The 18,474-nt window shown below is 40.0% G+C and overlaps 1 protein-coding gene across 1 annotated transcript; it reads left to right on the top strand.

Moving 5' to 3' along the window:
• Window positions 1–9,645: 9,645 nt before the first annotated feature.
• On the top strand, window positions 9,646–13,825 carry plvapa (plasmalemma vesicle associated protein a). Its single transcript, XM_083890476.1, has 6 exons — window positions 9,646–10,231; window positions 10,434–10,494; window positions 10,637–11,349; window positions 11,887–12,829; window positions 12,986–13,043; window positions 13,510–13,825. Exons 1-6 carry the CDS (start codon window positions 9,836–9,838, stop codon window positions 13,541–13,543), a joined length of 2,205 nt encoding a protein of 734 aa, XP_083746602.1. The 5' UTR covers window positions 9,646–9,835; the 3' UTR covers window positions 13,544–13,825.
• Window positions 13,826–18,474: the final 4,649 nt, after the last annotated feature.

Raw genomic sequence — 18,474 nt, 5'->3', positions numbered from 1 at the left:
CAATTAAAAAGAAAGAGCGAAAGAAAAGAAAACCACTTTGATCCTGCATACGTGCACGCCGCCTGCCTCAGAATAGCTTATTGTGCTGGTAATGAAGGTTACCATTCTGTGGTCATTGCTCATTTCTCAAAAGGAGTCTGCCTCAGCGCTTTGTGGAACACACGGTGATTTGTGTTCGAGGTTAGCTCAAGAGGTCAAACTGACTTTCATACCCCCCTTGTGGTAAAAAAAAAATCTCAGGGTCAAATGCAGATAAAGGAGCCGAGAGGACACACAACACGCCCCAGATAAGAGCTTTAAGAGATAAGTGATGAATCTGCTTGTAAATGTGCAAGCTCTAGTCTGTGGGGATGGGGTTGTGGCCATCACACACATGGATGGATGAAAAGTGTCAACAGCCTTAGAAGATATTCACTGTATGCAACTTGTCTTTATCTAACAGGAGCGATTGCAGTGATTTTTACAGGCATTCTTTCCTCCTGTGGACACTTTTATGGCATTCCTAAATCTCAAACCAGCTTTACCCCCTGGAGGACAGAATGTGTGTGTGACAGAGCAGCATTTTTGTGGCCATTGTGCAGCTAATGGATCATCAGTGGTGTGTGAGTGAGTGAGTGAGTGAGTGTGTGTGTGTGTGTGTGTGTGTTCATTTGAGTGAACGTCCCTTTAATTAGGCCACTGTGCCTGCTTATTGACACTTCTTGTTTTGGAAAAATTGAGGCTGCTTAAAAGAAGGAGGCTTGTAAAGAACTCTCTGTGTGTGTATTTGAATTTGTTACTGCTTTAGGAGCTTTTCTGGTATAGTCCTCATAGAGAACAAAACCTGGTCCAAATGAGGCAGAACCTCATTTCTTAGGGCTTAGATTTGAGTAGTGTTTAGGTTAGGGTGAGGGTTAGGCATTAACTGGTTATGGTTAAGGTTTGCTGTAATGCTTTGTTCAGGCTGTTCGAATGAATTGAGGTCAATGCTGAGTCCTGAGAAGATTAACTGTGTAAATGCGTGCGTGTGTGTGTGTGTGTGTAAGGAGATGAGACATCCAAAAGAGCTGTTAACCATTGAAATAAAATGCGTTTGATATATTTTACAACTGATGCAGGGAAAGTGGAGGCTGAACGGGTAAAAATAGCAGCAAACTCAAGGTTAACAAATGAACCCTGGTTCTATGAAACTCTGAGTGAGCTGTTGAAGGAGAACAATTGGAACATACTGGAGCTTTAAATGGAACATTTTTAGCAATTTATTATTGCTTGTTGGAAAAAAAACGAATTGCATAAATATTTGTTGAATTGTGACTTGAAACGCTTACAAAATATTTAGATTTAGATAACGTGCAAACGTATTGGATTCTGTGGATGTCAATCTCCACTTGTATGTGTGTGTGTTTGTGAGAGATGGTCACTGGGGTCAGGAGTAACGTGACCTTTGAACCAACAGTCAGGAATCTGTTTGCTCGGAGCAAGGAATTCAGAAATGCAAGTCTGCAAAAGATGTCTGCCACACGGACAAATACTGTGGTCACACAGATACAGAGGCTGCACACTGCAAACACAACAGTCTATATAGAAACTGGCACTTTGAAATAATTAAAACAAACAAAAAATACATTTATTTTAAACAGATTTATTTCTTGCCTTCACCATATTAATGCACATAGACAAAAATGAAAGATGAATCCATGAAGTTGCAGCAGGTAGTTGTGTTTCTGTAGTCGGCCATGTCTCTTCATGTCTCGGGTCTGTCTTTATTGTTGCCATTTCCTTTGGTCTTTCCGTGACGGTAATCTTCTGGAACTTTATGCTTTTGTTGCCAACTCGCTCTCAAGTCAAGTCAGTTTTATTTGTATAACACAACATCACAAACACAGGGGCTTAACAGTCTGTAGAGTGAGTGACGCCCTCTATCCTCAGACCCTCAGATCCCTCTCCCAGGACGGACACGTGTACAGACCATCGGCAGATTACAAAAAGCCTACAATTGGCAAAGAGTGGGAAAAATATGAATCACAGAAATTTAAAATGTAGAAAATGGCAGGAGCAGTTAACAGAAACTAATAGAAGAGAGACAGACAGTCAACATAACGGTAAAATCAACCAGTATTAATATTAATATCAATATTAATATTAATGAAGGTTGCTGTGGTTCACAGTCACAGGTCCGCCCGCAGGAAATGGAAACACAGTGGTGCATATTTTCAAGACTCTGGCAACCCAAGATGTTGACAAACGGAGACAAAACCACTGTCCACTGTGGACGTCTGGAAGAGGACGGGCCATAAAGAAAATTCATTGTTTAATAATCTTAATGGTTTATTGAAGATGGGAGGGGCCTCTGGGTCTAAGATGGAAGGAGTCTGAAAGCCCAAAGAAGATGCAGCTTAGCTTTTATTAGCTTTGTTTAGTTCCCTTTGTCTTGCTTTTTTTTGGGGGGGGGGTGAAAGGTGAAAGGTCACAAAGTTTGCTGTGTAATCCGAGCAACATCACCAACAAGTCATGGTTGTAATTTGAGACCTTTTCTTTGAGGTTGAGCATGCCATCAGGAGTTTCCACCCGGAAGTTAAAGCAGAGACGGTAAAAGTGGATGACGTCATTAGAAGGCCACCAGAATTAAACTTTATTTTCAATAGAAATATGCATTTAAAGAATGGTATTTAAAGAATTGGCTTATGTACAATACAATGGTCTCCTTGTTCTTAGATATTTTAATACAGAAATGTTGCAAATGGTGCCTCTAATTTATAATTTCCTCACAGCTAGTGTTCAGATTAAAGAGGGTTGTTGGTTTTACTTGGTTGTATTTTACAGTGAATCGCTATAGTTTTCCCTCATGTGTTTTTTTGCAGCACTGAAAATCAGTAATACGACTTGAAAGCTCAATTTCACATGATATTGTGTGAAACTTTTCCACTTGCCCCAGCAGTGACATTTAAATCCTATATTTTCCTAGGTTTAACTTGTCCGAGATCACAAGGTGGCTCATTGCGTTCCCGCCCTTTTTTTACAGGCCCAAACACGAGTTTCCTGTCTAGTGATCGAGTTCAACCAGTGAAGTTAACCTTTCAGATCTGTTGCGAAGAAGCATCCCACAAAAACCACCCCTTCCTCACATACACCCACACAGCATGGCCTGAATGTCTAAAGATCAGTTAGTGTAGCAGCTCCTGTAATTCTATATCAGGGTGTTAGAAGTGTGCTCTCAACCACATCAACATATGGAGAGTAGGTCTTTACTTCAAGTCATCCTGAGGCGTCCGGCGCTCTATCACGCTCTGATGGCCGTCAAGTGTTTAGACTCGTGGTGACAGCTTCACCCTGAGACCAGAGTGACCTTTGACCTGTGAGGAATGGACAAGCCTGGAAACAAAAACAGAAGCCTTTTGTGCGGGTCAAAGGAAAAACATCTGCTAGGCTGAAGACACAGAGAAAAGAAGAGGGATTAACTCTCAGGTATTCATCATCTGGGTCTTTCGGCCACCTCGCATGAGAAATGGCTGTTGGGAACACGCAGAGAGCCACTGTAGATAACATCGTTACCGCCCAAATCCTCATTTTGTCAGATAATGCCGATCAGCTGCACTCTGTGTGGTTTGGAGTGGGGAGAAAGAAAATGCAAATAAATACAATATGAGTGAGAATGCTGCAGTGGGAATGCCACTGGTCACAACTAGTCTTTCATTCTTAAATTCCAGCCTGAATAAATGATCTGAAAGGATTGCACTTTACAGAACATGCCATAATTAAAGGCTCCCAAAGTGATTTATATACATTTAAATGTAACTTAATGCAGAAATGTTACATGTTATATATTTAAATGTGGCTGATGGGATGGCGCCCACTCAGCATCTGGGTCGGAGGCAACAAAGAAAGCATTTAACACACGTGCACATGCAGTTATTTACACTCGCACTGCAATGTTTATTTGTCTCTGTTCAGTCGGGTGGTCGGCGAAGGTATTTACCACTTGTCCTCAGCTCCCTGTGTGTGTGTGTGTGTGTGTGTGTGTGCGTATGCGCGTGTGTGTCACAGAAACAGAGATGTCTTTCTTCAGGTCAAACCCTCTTGATACTGTGAATGGCTTTGTCATTGGTAACCAGATCTGTCAGAGCAAGTGACCAATTATCCCAGCATCTCTGGGCGTGTGACTCTTTGTGATGTTCAGGCTTCACGTGGTTCGATGTGCATGTCGGATCTGGTTTGGTTTGCAAGCTGGGCACAAAATGGCCGGAGGGGGGTGTGAAAAGTTCTGGAAGGACAGAACATTAAGATGGATTCTCATTTTCTTATGTGGCTTTATGTACCCATACAGACATGACTTAACCCTTTAAGGTACTACTCAACCATTTGGTCGACCACACTTTAAAGATGCATTATGTAATAAATCTAAAGCAACTGGCCGTAAAATCCTCACCAACAACAGTACAGCCAAAATATTTGCATTAAAAAAAATATTTTGCAGACTGCAAATCATGTTTATGTTTTGAAATCATGTTTTGGCATGTGGCGCCACCTACTGACGTCTACCAATCATTGCATTCAGTAGAGTCTCAGCTGCCGGGCAACCACGGGTTGCCATTTACGTCAGAAAACGTAACCTTAAAGACCTCGGTATTTTGAATTTGAATGTAGTTTCCGTTTTTGTCCACATTCTTACATATGGCGCTTTTATTATGAACAGACGTCTCAACTGTTTGGTAGAGGCCTGTATCTGAAATACTGTAGGGTCTAATTTCACGTTATTGTAATCATAAGTAAATCAAATAAATAATAAAATAATAAAAAATGCTTTTGCTTCTTCCGTGTGTACCTGAAAGGGTAGGGCTTGATAAGTTCACACTTCTTTCCAACTCCTTTTCACTTTAGGTTGACCTCTTCATTTTGAAAATGATGTCTTTCATCACCATTGCAGATAAAACTAGAAAAGCACTCGGAGAGCGCAGACCTCCGCCAAGGCAGCTCAGTGCCTACAAAATACATCCTGTCGGCACGCCTGGGTCAGACAGCGAGTGTTGTAACCAGTGATGGCGTCTACGGATCTCGGCCAAAATTTAATCACTTGTTCCTGGTCCCATTGTGGACATTTGTGTATTTAAAGGTCTAGTTTCTAAGAGTTAGTGACGTCTAATGGTGAGAATGGAACAAACGGAAGACTTACTGTACATCAGCCTCTGTGTTTAAATATTCTTATATATCTATAATAGTCCTTGCTAAATGTTTTCTAAGTCTTTTTTTAACTGATCCACAGTTTTGGCATTGTTCGCTTCGATTCCTGTGTCGGACGTCTCATCCATGACTCTCCCAGTCTGATGACATCACATGTTCGTATTGGCTCCGCTCGCTTGGAACCTCGTCAGAGCAGGTACTAAATAAAGCACCAGGTACGATCACTAATGGAAAAGCAAAACAGAACCGAGTAGAGTCGAGCCGAGTCGTGCTAGAACTGTGTAGTGGGAAATCACTTATTAATCACTTGTTACTTTTGGACTCTTTCTGGTCTTTGTGATAAACATGCAGCTGGACGGCCATTGTCCTCTCTACTTGACTCATGGGCAGAGAAATCCATAGTAATTCTTTTAATTTTTTTTGACAAACAGAATTTATTTATTAAACACTTTCTTTGAACAAAGTGAATCAAATACTGAAGATTGAAGAGACGCATCATGAAAATCCATCTTTTATCCCATAATGTATCTTGCACAGCTGTTTTCCCTGTCTTCCATCATGTTTTCATTTTATCTCCGTGTTACTTGCTTCATTACTTCTGAGATCATTTAGCTCATTTGCATATCGTTATCCACTTTGCTCAACAATCCAGAGACGGTTTTCAGCTGCTGTTGCAAGGTTTGCCCACTAAGTGGCAGTGTGTTCCATGGCAACGAGTGTGCGTGTGTGTTCTAAATACTGCATTGAAACGTACTGTGCAGTATACTGTATATAAACTATGTTTATATGCACATGCGTGTATACCATTGCTATACTGTACATTACAGGATATTTAAGCCTTTAGATATGTTACACATTATCAGCTGCATTTGGATAGTTGTACTTTTGTAGTCCAAAGTTGGACTTTCTGATATTACTAGAAAAAGGAATTATACAATTGTATTCAGTTCATTTCAGCTGTAATAAACCACCAGTCCAAACATATGAAATTGTTTTAGTTTCAACAGATCGGCTTATAACCATCAACTAACTTTCATATAATCTGTAAATAAAAAGTCCAACTCTTGAAGACTTGCACAACATGTCACATACCTAATCTGACTTAATCCATATTTCTACAGTGCAGTTTCTATGTATGGGTATATATATGTATATGTATTTATATATATATATATATATATATATATATATAACACATAACACAGAGGCTGATGTACAGTTAGTCTTCCGTTTGTTCCATTCTCACCATTAGACGTCACTAACTCTTAGAAACTAGACCTTTAAATACACAAATGTCCACAATGGGACCAGGAACAAGTGATTAAATTTTGGCCGAGATCCGTAGACGCCATCACTGGTTACAACACTCGCTGTCTGACCCAGGCGTGCCGACAGGATGTATTTTGTAGGCACTGAGCTGCCTTGGTGGAGGTCTGCGCTCTCCGAGTGCTTTTCTAGTTTTATCTGCAATGATGATGAAAGACATCATTTTCAAAATGAAGAGGTCAACCTAAAGTGAAAAGGAGTTGGAAAGAAGTGTGAACTTATCAAGCCCTACCCTTTCAGGTACACACGGAAGAAGCAAAAGCATTTTTTATTATTTTATTATTTAATTTGATTTACTTATGATAACAATAACGTGAAATTAGACCCTACAGTATTTCAGATACAGGCCTCTACCAAACGGTTGAGACGTCTGTTCATAATAAAAGTGCCATATGTATGAATGTGGACAAAAACGGAAACTACATTCAAATTCAAAATACCGAGGTCTTTAAGGTTACGTTTTCTGACGTAACTGGCAACCCGTGGTTGCCCGGCATATATATATATATATATATATATATAAACAAATGAAAATAAAGTAATGACACAGGCCTTAAATGAGTGTATTTTAGGGACAAAGTTCATGCTCAACACATCATGTGCCCAAACATGTGCCCAAACCCGTGGTCAGCTGACGGGAAGCCATCCCTGTAAACACAGAACATTTCATATCTAAACACCCTCTCACAACAATAGAGTTTTGTTCCCTCATTACCTGACGCGTGATGAGTAATCAGCGATGCCCAGAGCCCCCGCCCTCCCCCTCCAGAGCGTCCACAGCCACTCGCAACGGCCTCAAACCTTTTAGCCACAGCAACAGAAGCTGCTGATGAGTGTGAGCGGAGAAATAAACATGTACCAAAACCAAAATAAACAGCTTCTACTCTCATGTGATCAAACGGTGGGAACGCGGAGAGATCTTACTGATTCTATGTTGAAAAAAGGGGCCCAAAAATAAGTGTTTTTTTTTATTAATATTACTCGCATGAATAAGGTGAGTGAATAATTTCTATTGTGCCTATACATTTGTTTTATGTTAATATTTTTTTTGAGTCAAACCTTTTTTCTTTAATGAAGGTAAATCATCAGCAGATGATACTGCACGACTCATGCTCCATGGCTCAGTGCCACTCAAAGTGAATGTGTTTATTTTTTTCTATTTATTATGATTTAGACTGAAGTGACTCACACATTTTTACATGCTCAAATCTTTATGTGACGGCGAGCACAGTTGGTGTTTTGCAGAACAAAAACAAACAAAAAAGAACAGTGCAGCCACCTCTGCACAGGATATGCATATATCATTCTACAGGCTACTGCATATTCAGGATGCTCACACCACTAAATCTTTTACCTCTGTGTTTTTTTAAAAGCAGCTCAAAGTGAAAGAAAAGCAATCCATGCCGCACAGGTTTATTGATTTAAGGACGGGATAGATCTTTTTTGACCGGGACTCCCTGGAAGAAGAGATGTTGTATCTCAGTGGGTCCTTCCTGGCTAAATAAGGGATAAAGAGATCTTCTTGGCTTGTGACGACTCAGATTATGATTGTTTTTTTTTGGTTCTATTTTGTCCAAACATAGGGCTTTATCAGTATTAAGGGTTAAATCAGCCGTTTGCTAGAGGCCTATAAATCATGAAACAATGTTTTTATAGAGTGGCTCTATCAGCCAAGTTGGCACCGTCTCATGAATGAACCCAAAATACAAATATAGCCAATAAAAACTCCTCCCATAGCCTTGTTTAGATATGAAGATAAAAACAACCCGCTCATGTACTGCTGACGGTCTCACATTCATCTCTGATATCCTGCGTTTGTTGGCGCCTTTTATCTGTTTAATCTTGTCCTCAGAGCTGCCGCATGTTTGACCATCGACAGTTCCTCTATGAGTTACTGCTTCCTGTCAAGATGACGCCTGGCACGACAACAGTGCCCTGGCAGGAAAAAGTTGAGACTGTTACTGTCAAACGCTGGAGTTTCATTTTAAAGTGTGTGTGTGTCTAATGAGACAGAGGGCAGCTTACCCACGTCATCGTGTTGGACTGAGACTTTGAATCACTGAATGAGGGCGTCAGAAGCGCAGCATGAGCCATTGTCCTCCCGTCCCGTGGTGCAGCGGAAACCTCTGTGCATGATCCCATTAAAAATGTTTTTTTTTTTGTCGCACATTTACAAAGAAGGTATGCACAGTGACTGTAAGCACAGTAAAAAAAAAAAAAAAAAAACACAAGGCGCTGTCAACACAAATCATTTCTGAGCATTTTTACAACATTTCAGTTTTGCTTCAGTTCTTCAGCAATTTGTTCATCCTTGAATGAAATTAGATTGTATTGTAAGATATTAGGGTTAGGGTTAAAAAACAAACAAACAAAAAACATTTGGAATGTCGTGGTATTGCTTTGGGATCATGACATCAGAGATCCCAAAGCAGAGATCAAGACTGAAATGGCGTTGCATATTGAATGTAAACTTAATTTTAAAAGCGTTTGTCTGTCTCTATATGTGTGTGGGAGTTAGTTTAGATTTAGAATTTAGTTTTTACTTTATTATTTAAAATAGTTTTAATGAGTTTTTAGAGCAGGTTTCCTAGTTTTACATTTTTGTAAATGCTTAGTTTTTTATTCGTTTAGTGTTAATTTTAGGTTGTTGTTTTTTGTCATATGGAGTATTTGACAAAAAAGCAGTCATAATAAGTATTTTGTGTCATAAAAGATGCCATTTTAAAAATGTATTGGGACACGGATTAACAAACAAACATCCCTGAATCATATGTATAACGGTCGACAAGAAAGTAGGCTGATACTGCTGAGCTTGGATGCAGTTGGTGTGACAGGTAAAATTCAAATAGCCATCAGACTAAGTTCAACATTATAAACAAAAATAAACTAAAAACATTTCATTATGAAGGAAAATACAACAAACTTGCCAGCAGAAAAAAAAATGCTTCATATGAACCCAAAAATGATTAAATACATTTATAAAGACACATATTTCATTTTTTTTATCAATATTACATTTTAGTTATGTTAGTTTTCTGATAACCTTGCTAAGTAATCTGTGTCAAATGAATATGAGAGAGAGGAAGAGGATTGAGGGAGGAGACTGAGGCTGAAAGAACATCCCCTTCTAGTGTGAGGTAAGGAAAGTTTATAAAAGCACACCCATGTTTACACCTTCCCCAAAGACTGCAAAAGTCTTATGGTATCAACGCTGCAGAGAGGAAAGTGTTGCGATTGCTCGTCATCTCTGTTCGTTCTGCTTTCAGAGTCCTGAGGAGGAACGCTTCTCCGCGGATGGACCTCGTTTGAACTTGCCACCACCTTTCTCACCCTCAGTTGGTCGTCAGCGACCATGTACAGTAGTGGCTACTCGCAGGTCACCAAGAACAGTCCGATGGCCCAGAAGAGGATGCAGTACCGCTCGAAGGGCAAGAGCTGCGGCTACTACATGCGCATCGTCTTCTTCTTCTCCTCGCTCATTCAGTCTCTCATCATCGTGAGCCTCGTGCTCTTTCTCGTCTACGGGAAGACGCAGGACTCCGCGTCCACGGCGCGCATTCTGGACCTGGAGGAGAGCTTCAGCCGGCTCTCCATAGAGAACGTGGCTCTCAAGCAGCAGAGGAAAAACCTGACCAACCTGCTCAACGTCACTCTGACCCAGAAGGCCCGGAACGACTGGGAGCTGAAGAGGTTCCGCCACTTTATCAACATCTCGTCAATAGTCATCCAAGACTACGACAAGAAACTGGTGAGCCACGCTTTATTAAACTATATCGTTTAAGTATGTAATTGTAGAGTTTTTCAGTGAAAGGATTGTGAAATATAATTTGTTTATTGTTCTCCGGATAAGAGTATATTGTTTTGAGTCATGATACCTCTTGTAAATACAGCGTTAACACAGAAACATCAATAGTTACTAGTACTAATGGCTTTTTTTCTTCTACGAACAGCAACAATGCACTACCAATTTGTTCATGTGCAACGCCTCCCCACGTTTTCCTTGTGATAGACGTAAGTAAAACCCAGAATTAGTTATCTATAAATACATCCATTTTGTCGCATTATGTGTACTATTCCTAAATTCTAAAGAAAAACCTACTGTCTACTCACTTCTGTTTTTCCATTATTTTTTTTAAATACATACCCTTTTCAGCTCCAGTTCCAGACAACTGTAACTGTGGGTTGTTGGTTGAGCGGCTGAAAGCCCGGCTTGAGTTAGTCAGTTCCAACTTCACCCAAACGGTGCAAAAGGTGAGGATAGAAATGGAGCAGGCGGCCAAAGAGAGGGACTACATCAACCTGGAGGCCATTCATCTGAGGAGGGACAAATCCATACTGGAAAGGGAGTTGAAGTTCCAGAAAGAAAAATATAAAGATGAATTTTTCCGTTCTTTGAGCGGCGTCTCCAATGTCTCCAAGGCTTTCCTTGAAAAGATCGACTCCCTCTTCCCTACGCACCTTGCCTTCCAGCTCACCTGCACTAAACAGAGGGAGCACCTGGAACAGATCCGCACTAACTGCACCACCCTGTCCAGAGAGGTGGAGAACAAGCTGCAGAATTACCTGGACGTAGTCGGGGGCCAGGTGTCCGACATCCAGGCCGAGAACAGTCGCTTGAAGGCAGAGAACTGGCGACTGTCTGAGGATTACCACTGGTGCAACAAGAACCGCACAGGACAGGACAGAGAGCACAAAGAGAAATTAGGCAAGCTTCAGCAGAAACATGACCAGGACAAGGAGAGACTTCTGATGGACAAGATGAAGTTAAATGGAGAGATACAAGTTCTGGAAAACAGTGTCAAATACAAGAATAAAGAAGTTGATCATCTCACTCAGCAAATCAATTACCTCAACATGTCCTGCAAGGTAAGAAAATATCTTTAAGTTATAAAGCACTTGTCGTCAGCAGTGTCAGCACTATGATGAACAGTGTTGTACTTAAGTACAGAATTCACCTATCTATTCACCTATCACCTATTGTAATTTATTTTTCTACCAACTTTTATTTTTACTCCACATTTCCTCTAACTATCTTTGTATCAAATAAAATAAAACCAGAAGAAGAATAGTTTGTAATGGTCTGTATTTATATAGTGCCATTCACACATCTTTCATACCCATTCACACGCTCCAACATGGAGTTAAGTGTCTCAAGGACACAACCTTCCAGTTGAAATACAATTTGCCCTCCCAATGAGCTACCATGGCTCAATCCTAATTCCTTGTTTTTTTAAAAAACTTTTACTTCTAAAACTTAAGTACATTTTATCTATCTATCAAAACAGCCTTAAAGATTACAGGAAATGACTCAAAACCCAATATAATGATGGTGTGTCAATTCAAAACAATTAAATCCACGGTTGATTTTCTACATATTAACAGTGCTCTCTCTCTGTATTTTAGGCAGGACTAAACTCTCGGACGGTTCAGTCTGGGTGGGGCTTGGCTGGTGGTGGTCAGCTTGGTAGGACAGGTTCAGGTGGGTTAGGTTCAAGCCTTGCCTCCACTGGATTGAATAAATTTGGATCAACTGGGTTAGGCTCTTCAAGCTCATCCTTCTCGTCACCTGGGTCTAGTTCAAGCTTAGGCTCCACTGGATTAGGATTGAATAAGTTTGGATCAACTGGGTTAGGCTCCTCAAGCTCATCCTTCTCGTCACCTGGTTCAAATTCAAACCTTGGCTCCACTGGATTAGGATTGAATAAATTCGGATCAACTGGGTTAGGCTCCTCAAGCTCATCTAACTCGTCACCTGGGTCTAGTTCAAGCCTTGGCTCCACTGGATTAGGATTGAATAAATTCGGATCAACTGGGTTAGGCTCCTCAAGCTCATCCAACTCATCGCCTGGGTCTAGTTCAAGCCTTGGCTCCACTGGATTAGGATTGAATAAATTTGGGTCAACTGGGTTAGGCTCCTCAAGCTCATCCAACTCATCGCCTGGGTCTAGTTCAAGCCTTGGCTCCACTGGATTAGGATTGAATAAGGTTGGCTCCACTGGGTCAGGACTCAATAAGCAAGGATCAACTGGGGGCGCCTTATCTAGTCTTGGATCGGCCAGCTCAAATCCAGGTCTTAGTTCAAGTGGGTTAGGATTAAATAAGCCGACACTCAATGGAAGAGGCTCGTCAACCACTGGGTCTTCGTCCTCTGGCTCAACTGGAACGAAAACTGGGTCAACCAGCTCTGGATTCTCATGGCTTGGCTTTGGGAGTAGTAACTCAGGGCAAAGTAAGACAGGAAGTGGAACAGCAAGTGGAACGGGGAGAGGAACGTCAAGTGGCAGCAGCAATAGTGGGACCGGGTCGGCCGGTTCAGGAAGGATAGGTGGACTTGGAGGTGGCTCTGGTAAGAAGACATACTAAAATCAAAAATAATCGGATGCAAGGTCAATATACAAACTATGACAAATGAATGTACATGTATACAAAAATCTCACAAGCCAGGAAAATTCTAATGATAACTGTATGTAAAACATCTCTCTTCTCATTTTGAATCCAACAGTCAATGTTGCTCAGCACCTTCAAATGCTGCAACTTCTCATCAACCCACCTGAACCAGAGTGAGTATGAAGCGCCATTAGCTCCCGGTTTGCAGCGAACGTGTGGTTTTAACTGTGTTTGCTTGGACGGAGATATTTGGTATTTTTGTAATTGACAATAAGTCAATGAGGAAATGAGGGGAGATGTGAGCTGGAATAAATCCCAGCATACACTGGGGTGAGTGGCAGGGTAAATATTGGAATATTTGTCCGTCAGTCAGTCACATGGCCAACATACAGAGACATCATTCACATACACTAGTTGAATGCTATGAAAATCATAACCAACAGTCTATTAGGTCATCATTTACTCATGGGGATCTAAATACATTTGATTCAAATTGATGACAGTACATATCTGTTCTCCTCCTGCCAGCAGGATTTTGTAGTTAAAACTGAATCAAAAATAAACGACTGTATCCATCATGTTTGTTGCAATGAAGTCACTCTTGTTTCTCTTCCTTTCTTTCCTCCTCTCTTTCTGCAGAGAGAAAGAAGATCGCTTCAGGCTGTATGGTTAGTCCTTCTCATCTTGATGAGCCAAATGATTCAAATAAGGATAATGCTTTCTTTTTATCCTTGCTTCTCTTAAACACAGCCGACTGTATGATCGTCATATTGAGTTCATGCATTGTATATCAATATCTGTACTATATCACATGGACTGTGTCTGTTTTAAAATATATACAAGCATGTAAAAGAGTAAGTGGAACAGTGTTGGCACCTTTTGAATGTGAAATGTGAATTGTTTCTATCTGCATCATGAGGTAGAACTTTAACAGTGTAAATAAATAAAACCTTTGTATTAACGTAAGCACATCAGCCGTGCCTGTCTCTTCTTTGTAAACAAAGCCATTTAGAATCTTTAACTTTTGTTCAGACTCGGAAATAACTGTTTGTCACTGTGTGCGTCACCTATTGTGTGGCTAAATGTCCACTGATGACTTTTGCGACCCCCCCCCCTCCTGTGATGTTCCGAGCAAGAATTACTGGCATCGAGATTTAATCCATCCAAAGTGTTTATGTTTACCTGCCAACCTGTCAGCAGGCAGACAGATGCAGGGGGGAGGAACCTTTGGAAACAACTCTTATGTATACGGTCACAACAATGCTCCATCACTTTAACTGTTAAGTACACGGATATCCATGACCCAAGTGAAATCCAAACATATTTCTCATCAAGAATAGATGACTCTTCTGACCTTTTCCCGATACAGGCAACATACACACAACACATTTTACTCATTTTGGTGAATTTTCATTTGTTTTTATTCAAATTTGGTGAATTTGAATAAAAACAAAATGATTAAAAAAAGACAACAAACTCAATGAGCAAACAAAAAATGCAGAATTTTTGCGATTTTATGCATGTTAACCCCCTCGAAAATTACCGCAATAATAATAATCTGAAGGATAATCGGTACAATAGGTTCCTCGCACGAATAATGCACAGCACTGAACCTGGGATTCAACAGCAGCGTAACAGAATTCAAAGAATTAGTCAATCAACAGGTTCATTTGGTTTCACAATAGAGTTTGAAAAGTTCTAACTCGCTAGCGACTCTGTACCAACGTTTCTGAAGTAATAACCCTGCGGTTTCTGCACGCTCGCTTTCTTTAAAAAATAAATAAATCCACATTTGAGTTGTATAATGTCTGTAGAAATATGTAAATACCCCAAGAGGGACATTTGTCTAACAATACTGCTCCAGTTTGGCATTGTGTTAGTTACACATTGGGTAAGAGAATGACTTGATGCAAATTTAATTAACAACAACAACATTACCATGCAGCCAAAGTCAAAGTGAGGACGGGCAGAAGCACATCACAAGAACAGACAAACATCCTGTTCGCTGTCCTGTGAAAGGATGGGAACAAACTGTTAATCCAAGAACCAAACGTGTGTTGTGCCGGTGCCAATCAATAAATACAGCACTTAAGCTTGAGCGAAGGGAGAGTTCTTTCCCGTCGAAAGGAAATCCTTTGTTTAACGTCAAGTGTTTTTCCACATTTGGGTCGTGCAGGCAGCTGAGTGCAGGAGTACAGCTGTGAGGAAATGAAGGGTCAGTTGCTTGAGTGTCATTGGGAATCTTTCTCTTTAAGTCTTTTTCTGTCAACTGCAGATCTACCCAAAGACACAGTTGGCTCGTGTTGTAACTGAAGCAGTGGGAAAGAAGCATTCATTGAGAAGAGTGTCATTTGTTCTGAGAATGTGCTTTAGTATTAAAAAAATTAATAGAGAAAAACAGAACATCTTTCCCTAGACCAGGGGTCTGCACCCTTTAATATGACAAGAGCCATTTCTCTCCATCCAAATAAAATTAATCTGGAGCCACAAAAACCCATTTGACCCATGAAACAGACAAACGATATACAGAATAATGAGTGTTTGTTGCATTAAGAACTACAAAAAGAAAACTGATGCTTTATAATTAACCATAGAACACCATTGCCGGGTGGTTTTCACCCGAGCATATAATTTTATGTGATTTTCATGAAAACCAAGTTTCCATCATTATTCATTTTGTTAGAATGTTTTTGTTACCAAATTCCTAATTTTCCAGCAATTTTGGAGCATTTTTATATGGTCCCCTCATGACGCTTTTCTTTCATTTTGTATACACTACTACTAAATTTGTCATGTATTGTCATGTTTTGATATATATTGATGACAAGTACTTTTTATTGGGTGTAATTATTATCTCGGGTAAAAATCACCCAGCGTTAGTGATGGTTTTTTGAATTTGAGCGATAGTGTTCTAGGGTTAAACATAATTATGTAGACATAGTCCTTCTATTGTTTGTGGGAGTTAATTAAATTAAAAATTAAAAAGTATCCCACTTTGAAATAGATAAAGCAATATTTGGATTTCATGTAGTAACAATAGATCTAATTCTCAAAATATTAAAAGACTTATTTATCACCTTGAACTCTAAATAACAGTTGTTCACATTGAAAGACGAAAATTAAAATTACATTTTAAAAAGGAAACACAGAAGGGCTAAAGAACCACAGGGCTCTAGAGCTGCAGGTTGCAGACCCCTGCCCTAGACCATCATAAGCCTAAAGTAGCACTTCTTATATCAGTGTACCATACAGTGACAATAAAACCCTACTATTTTATTCTAGTGTGAAAATATGACTTATACCAACTTCAGCACAATGTCAGTGCTAAACACTTAAAGGGTTTAGAGTCACTGTTGCTGTGTTTCAGCCGGTCTCACTCCTCTTTCTCCTCGCCCAAATGCAGGAAAGGGAACAGTGCTTTATAATTACGACCTCCTTCCTCACCTGGGGTTGCAGGACTCTGACCTCTTTTGTCTGTCGCTGCTTAATGTCTCCTTTTTACAGTGACGTCTAATTGCATTTCCGATCTGCCTGGCCTTCCTCGCAGTCACATGGTTGCCCAGGGTGGTGAAGACACCGAGGGGGTCGATCCCTTTTCTCCTGTGCAGTGTTCTGGAGAACCGAGGTAAGTGCTGGAAACAGCTGGGAGACAAACTATTCCCGAGCTGGGAGTTCTTTTGTCTTGTAAGTCCTTCAGCGCAACCCTGACTTTCACCTTGACCTCTGTGAGTTATGCAAAGGAAAACACATGAAGCTAAATTGCTTCAAGAGGATGGGTTTGACATCATCACCTTAAGCGAAACAATATCTGACAAACAATACCGCAGACCTCGCACAGGATGAAAAACACAATCCGCCAAAGTCAATAGAACCGCCTACTCTACAGCAATCACATAGCATTGTTCATATTTAACATTTGATGAGTTTGTATTACTTTATATACAGTATAATCAGATCATTTTTAAGTGTTAATACAACTATGATTTATCCTCCTTCTCTGTACAAAAATGTAGGTATGTGTGAGGAAGGTACTGAACTGTTGTTGTAATTATCATGTGACAGGGGATTGTACAGAATTGCGTGAAAACATTGCTGTGAGGGGAATAAAAGAGGCCTTCAAACTGTAGTTCACTGTAACTGCTCCATCTTGCAAGATTAAAACTTTGTCTTAACTTGACATCCTGTCTAGTCAACATTTTTCCTTGAACAGCTGTGATTCTCCCTCGTCCGTTTTCCTGAGAAAGAGTAACTAAGATTGAGCAACTGAAACGATTTGGTTTCGATTGCTTAATTCCACCAGGAGACATCCGTCATTGCACAAAGCTTTAACAGCTACAGGTCAACACTAGGTGAAGGGAGAAGGTGACTGAGTAGGAGGATGTCCACTGTCTGACCCTGTCATACTATTTCTATCTAAAAATATTAAATGGGAAAAAAATAAATGTAATTTTTACACAACACCAAAAAACATTCTAATGCATATTTTTGTCCAAGGACGTCAAAATTTTAACAAGAGGCGTGGATTTGAATTGTCAGAGAATTACTCGTCTGACTAGCTTTGTTGTTTTTCCTCAATCCTTTTGGTGAAGCTATTAGCTCAATATTTAGCTTGATATATATATATGTGTATATGTATTTATATGTATGTGTATATATATATATATATATATTTATATACGTATGTATGCATATATATATGCTGATATCGTCTGAACATTACCAAACCTAAAAAACCTCAGTACCCCTCTCAAAAAGATCTCGACCAAAGAAAAAGAAAATGTGGTTCTGCAGTGGAGATTTTTAAAAATGTTGACAGCTGACAATGGAAAGCATGGTAACAACAGACAGATAATGCTAACTCTCTCTCTCTCTCATACACATTTTTGGTGGATATTTAAATTTACTATTTTTCTGGTTCATCATTGTTGCCTTGTCTTCACTCAAATTAACCCAAGAAAAACAGATGGTGGGACAGTTGCATGTGTTTCTTCATGAACACAGCTGTAAGGGCATCTTTGGGTTTCCATATTTTGTACAAAAGAAGAAGTGTTAGTTTCACTTCTACTTTAAAGCGACGCTGAAGTCACTGTTTCTACATATTTTTACTGTTGCACATAATATGTCCCCTCTGCTAAGACACTTTAAAGCTGGCTGCCTTCATCTGCGTCCTCTTTTGTAAAAGTACAGAGCAGTGCTTTAGGGTTGGGTTCACGGTTGGTGTAGTGGTTCTCCGGGTTCTCCAGCTTCCTCCCACAGTCCAAAAACATGGAATATGGGATAAGGTAAATTGGTCACTCTAAATTGATCATAGGTGTGTCACTACAATCTTAGAAATGGGTTCCAAAAGGGTTCTTCTAAAAGGGTTGAGGTTCTACCTGGAATCATTTGCTTCCAAGGGTTCTTGGTGGTAAAGTAATGGTTCCAGTAAGAACTATTTTGATCTTTCCTGAATAAAGGGTTTTAAAATGGTTCTTGGTAACACTAAGGGTTCCAGATGGAATCTTTATAAAAGGCTCTAGCTGGAACCAAAAATGGTTCTCCTATGAGGACAACCTGAAGAACCTTATATGGTTCTACTTAGCACTTTTATTTCTAAGAGTCTAT

The sequence above is a fragment of the Microchirus variegatus genome, assembly GCF_963457635.1.
Source record: "Microchirus variegatus genome assembly, chromosome: 5".
In the NCBI taxonomy this organism is placed as follows: Eukaryota; Metazoa; Chordata; class Actinopteri; order Pleuronectiformes; family Soleidae; genus Microchirus; species Microchirus variegatus.
This window is presented reverse-complemented; position numbering and strand designations above follow the sequence as displayed.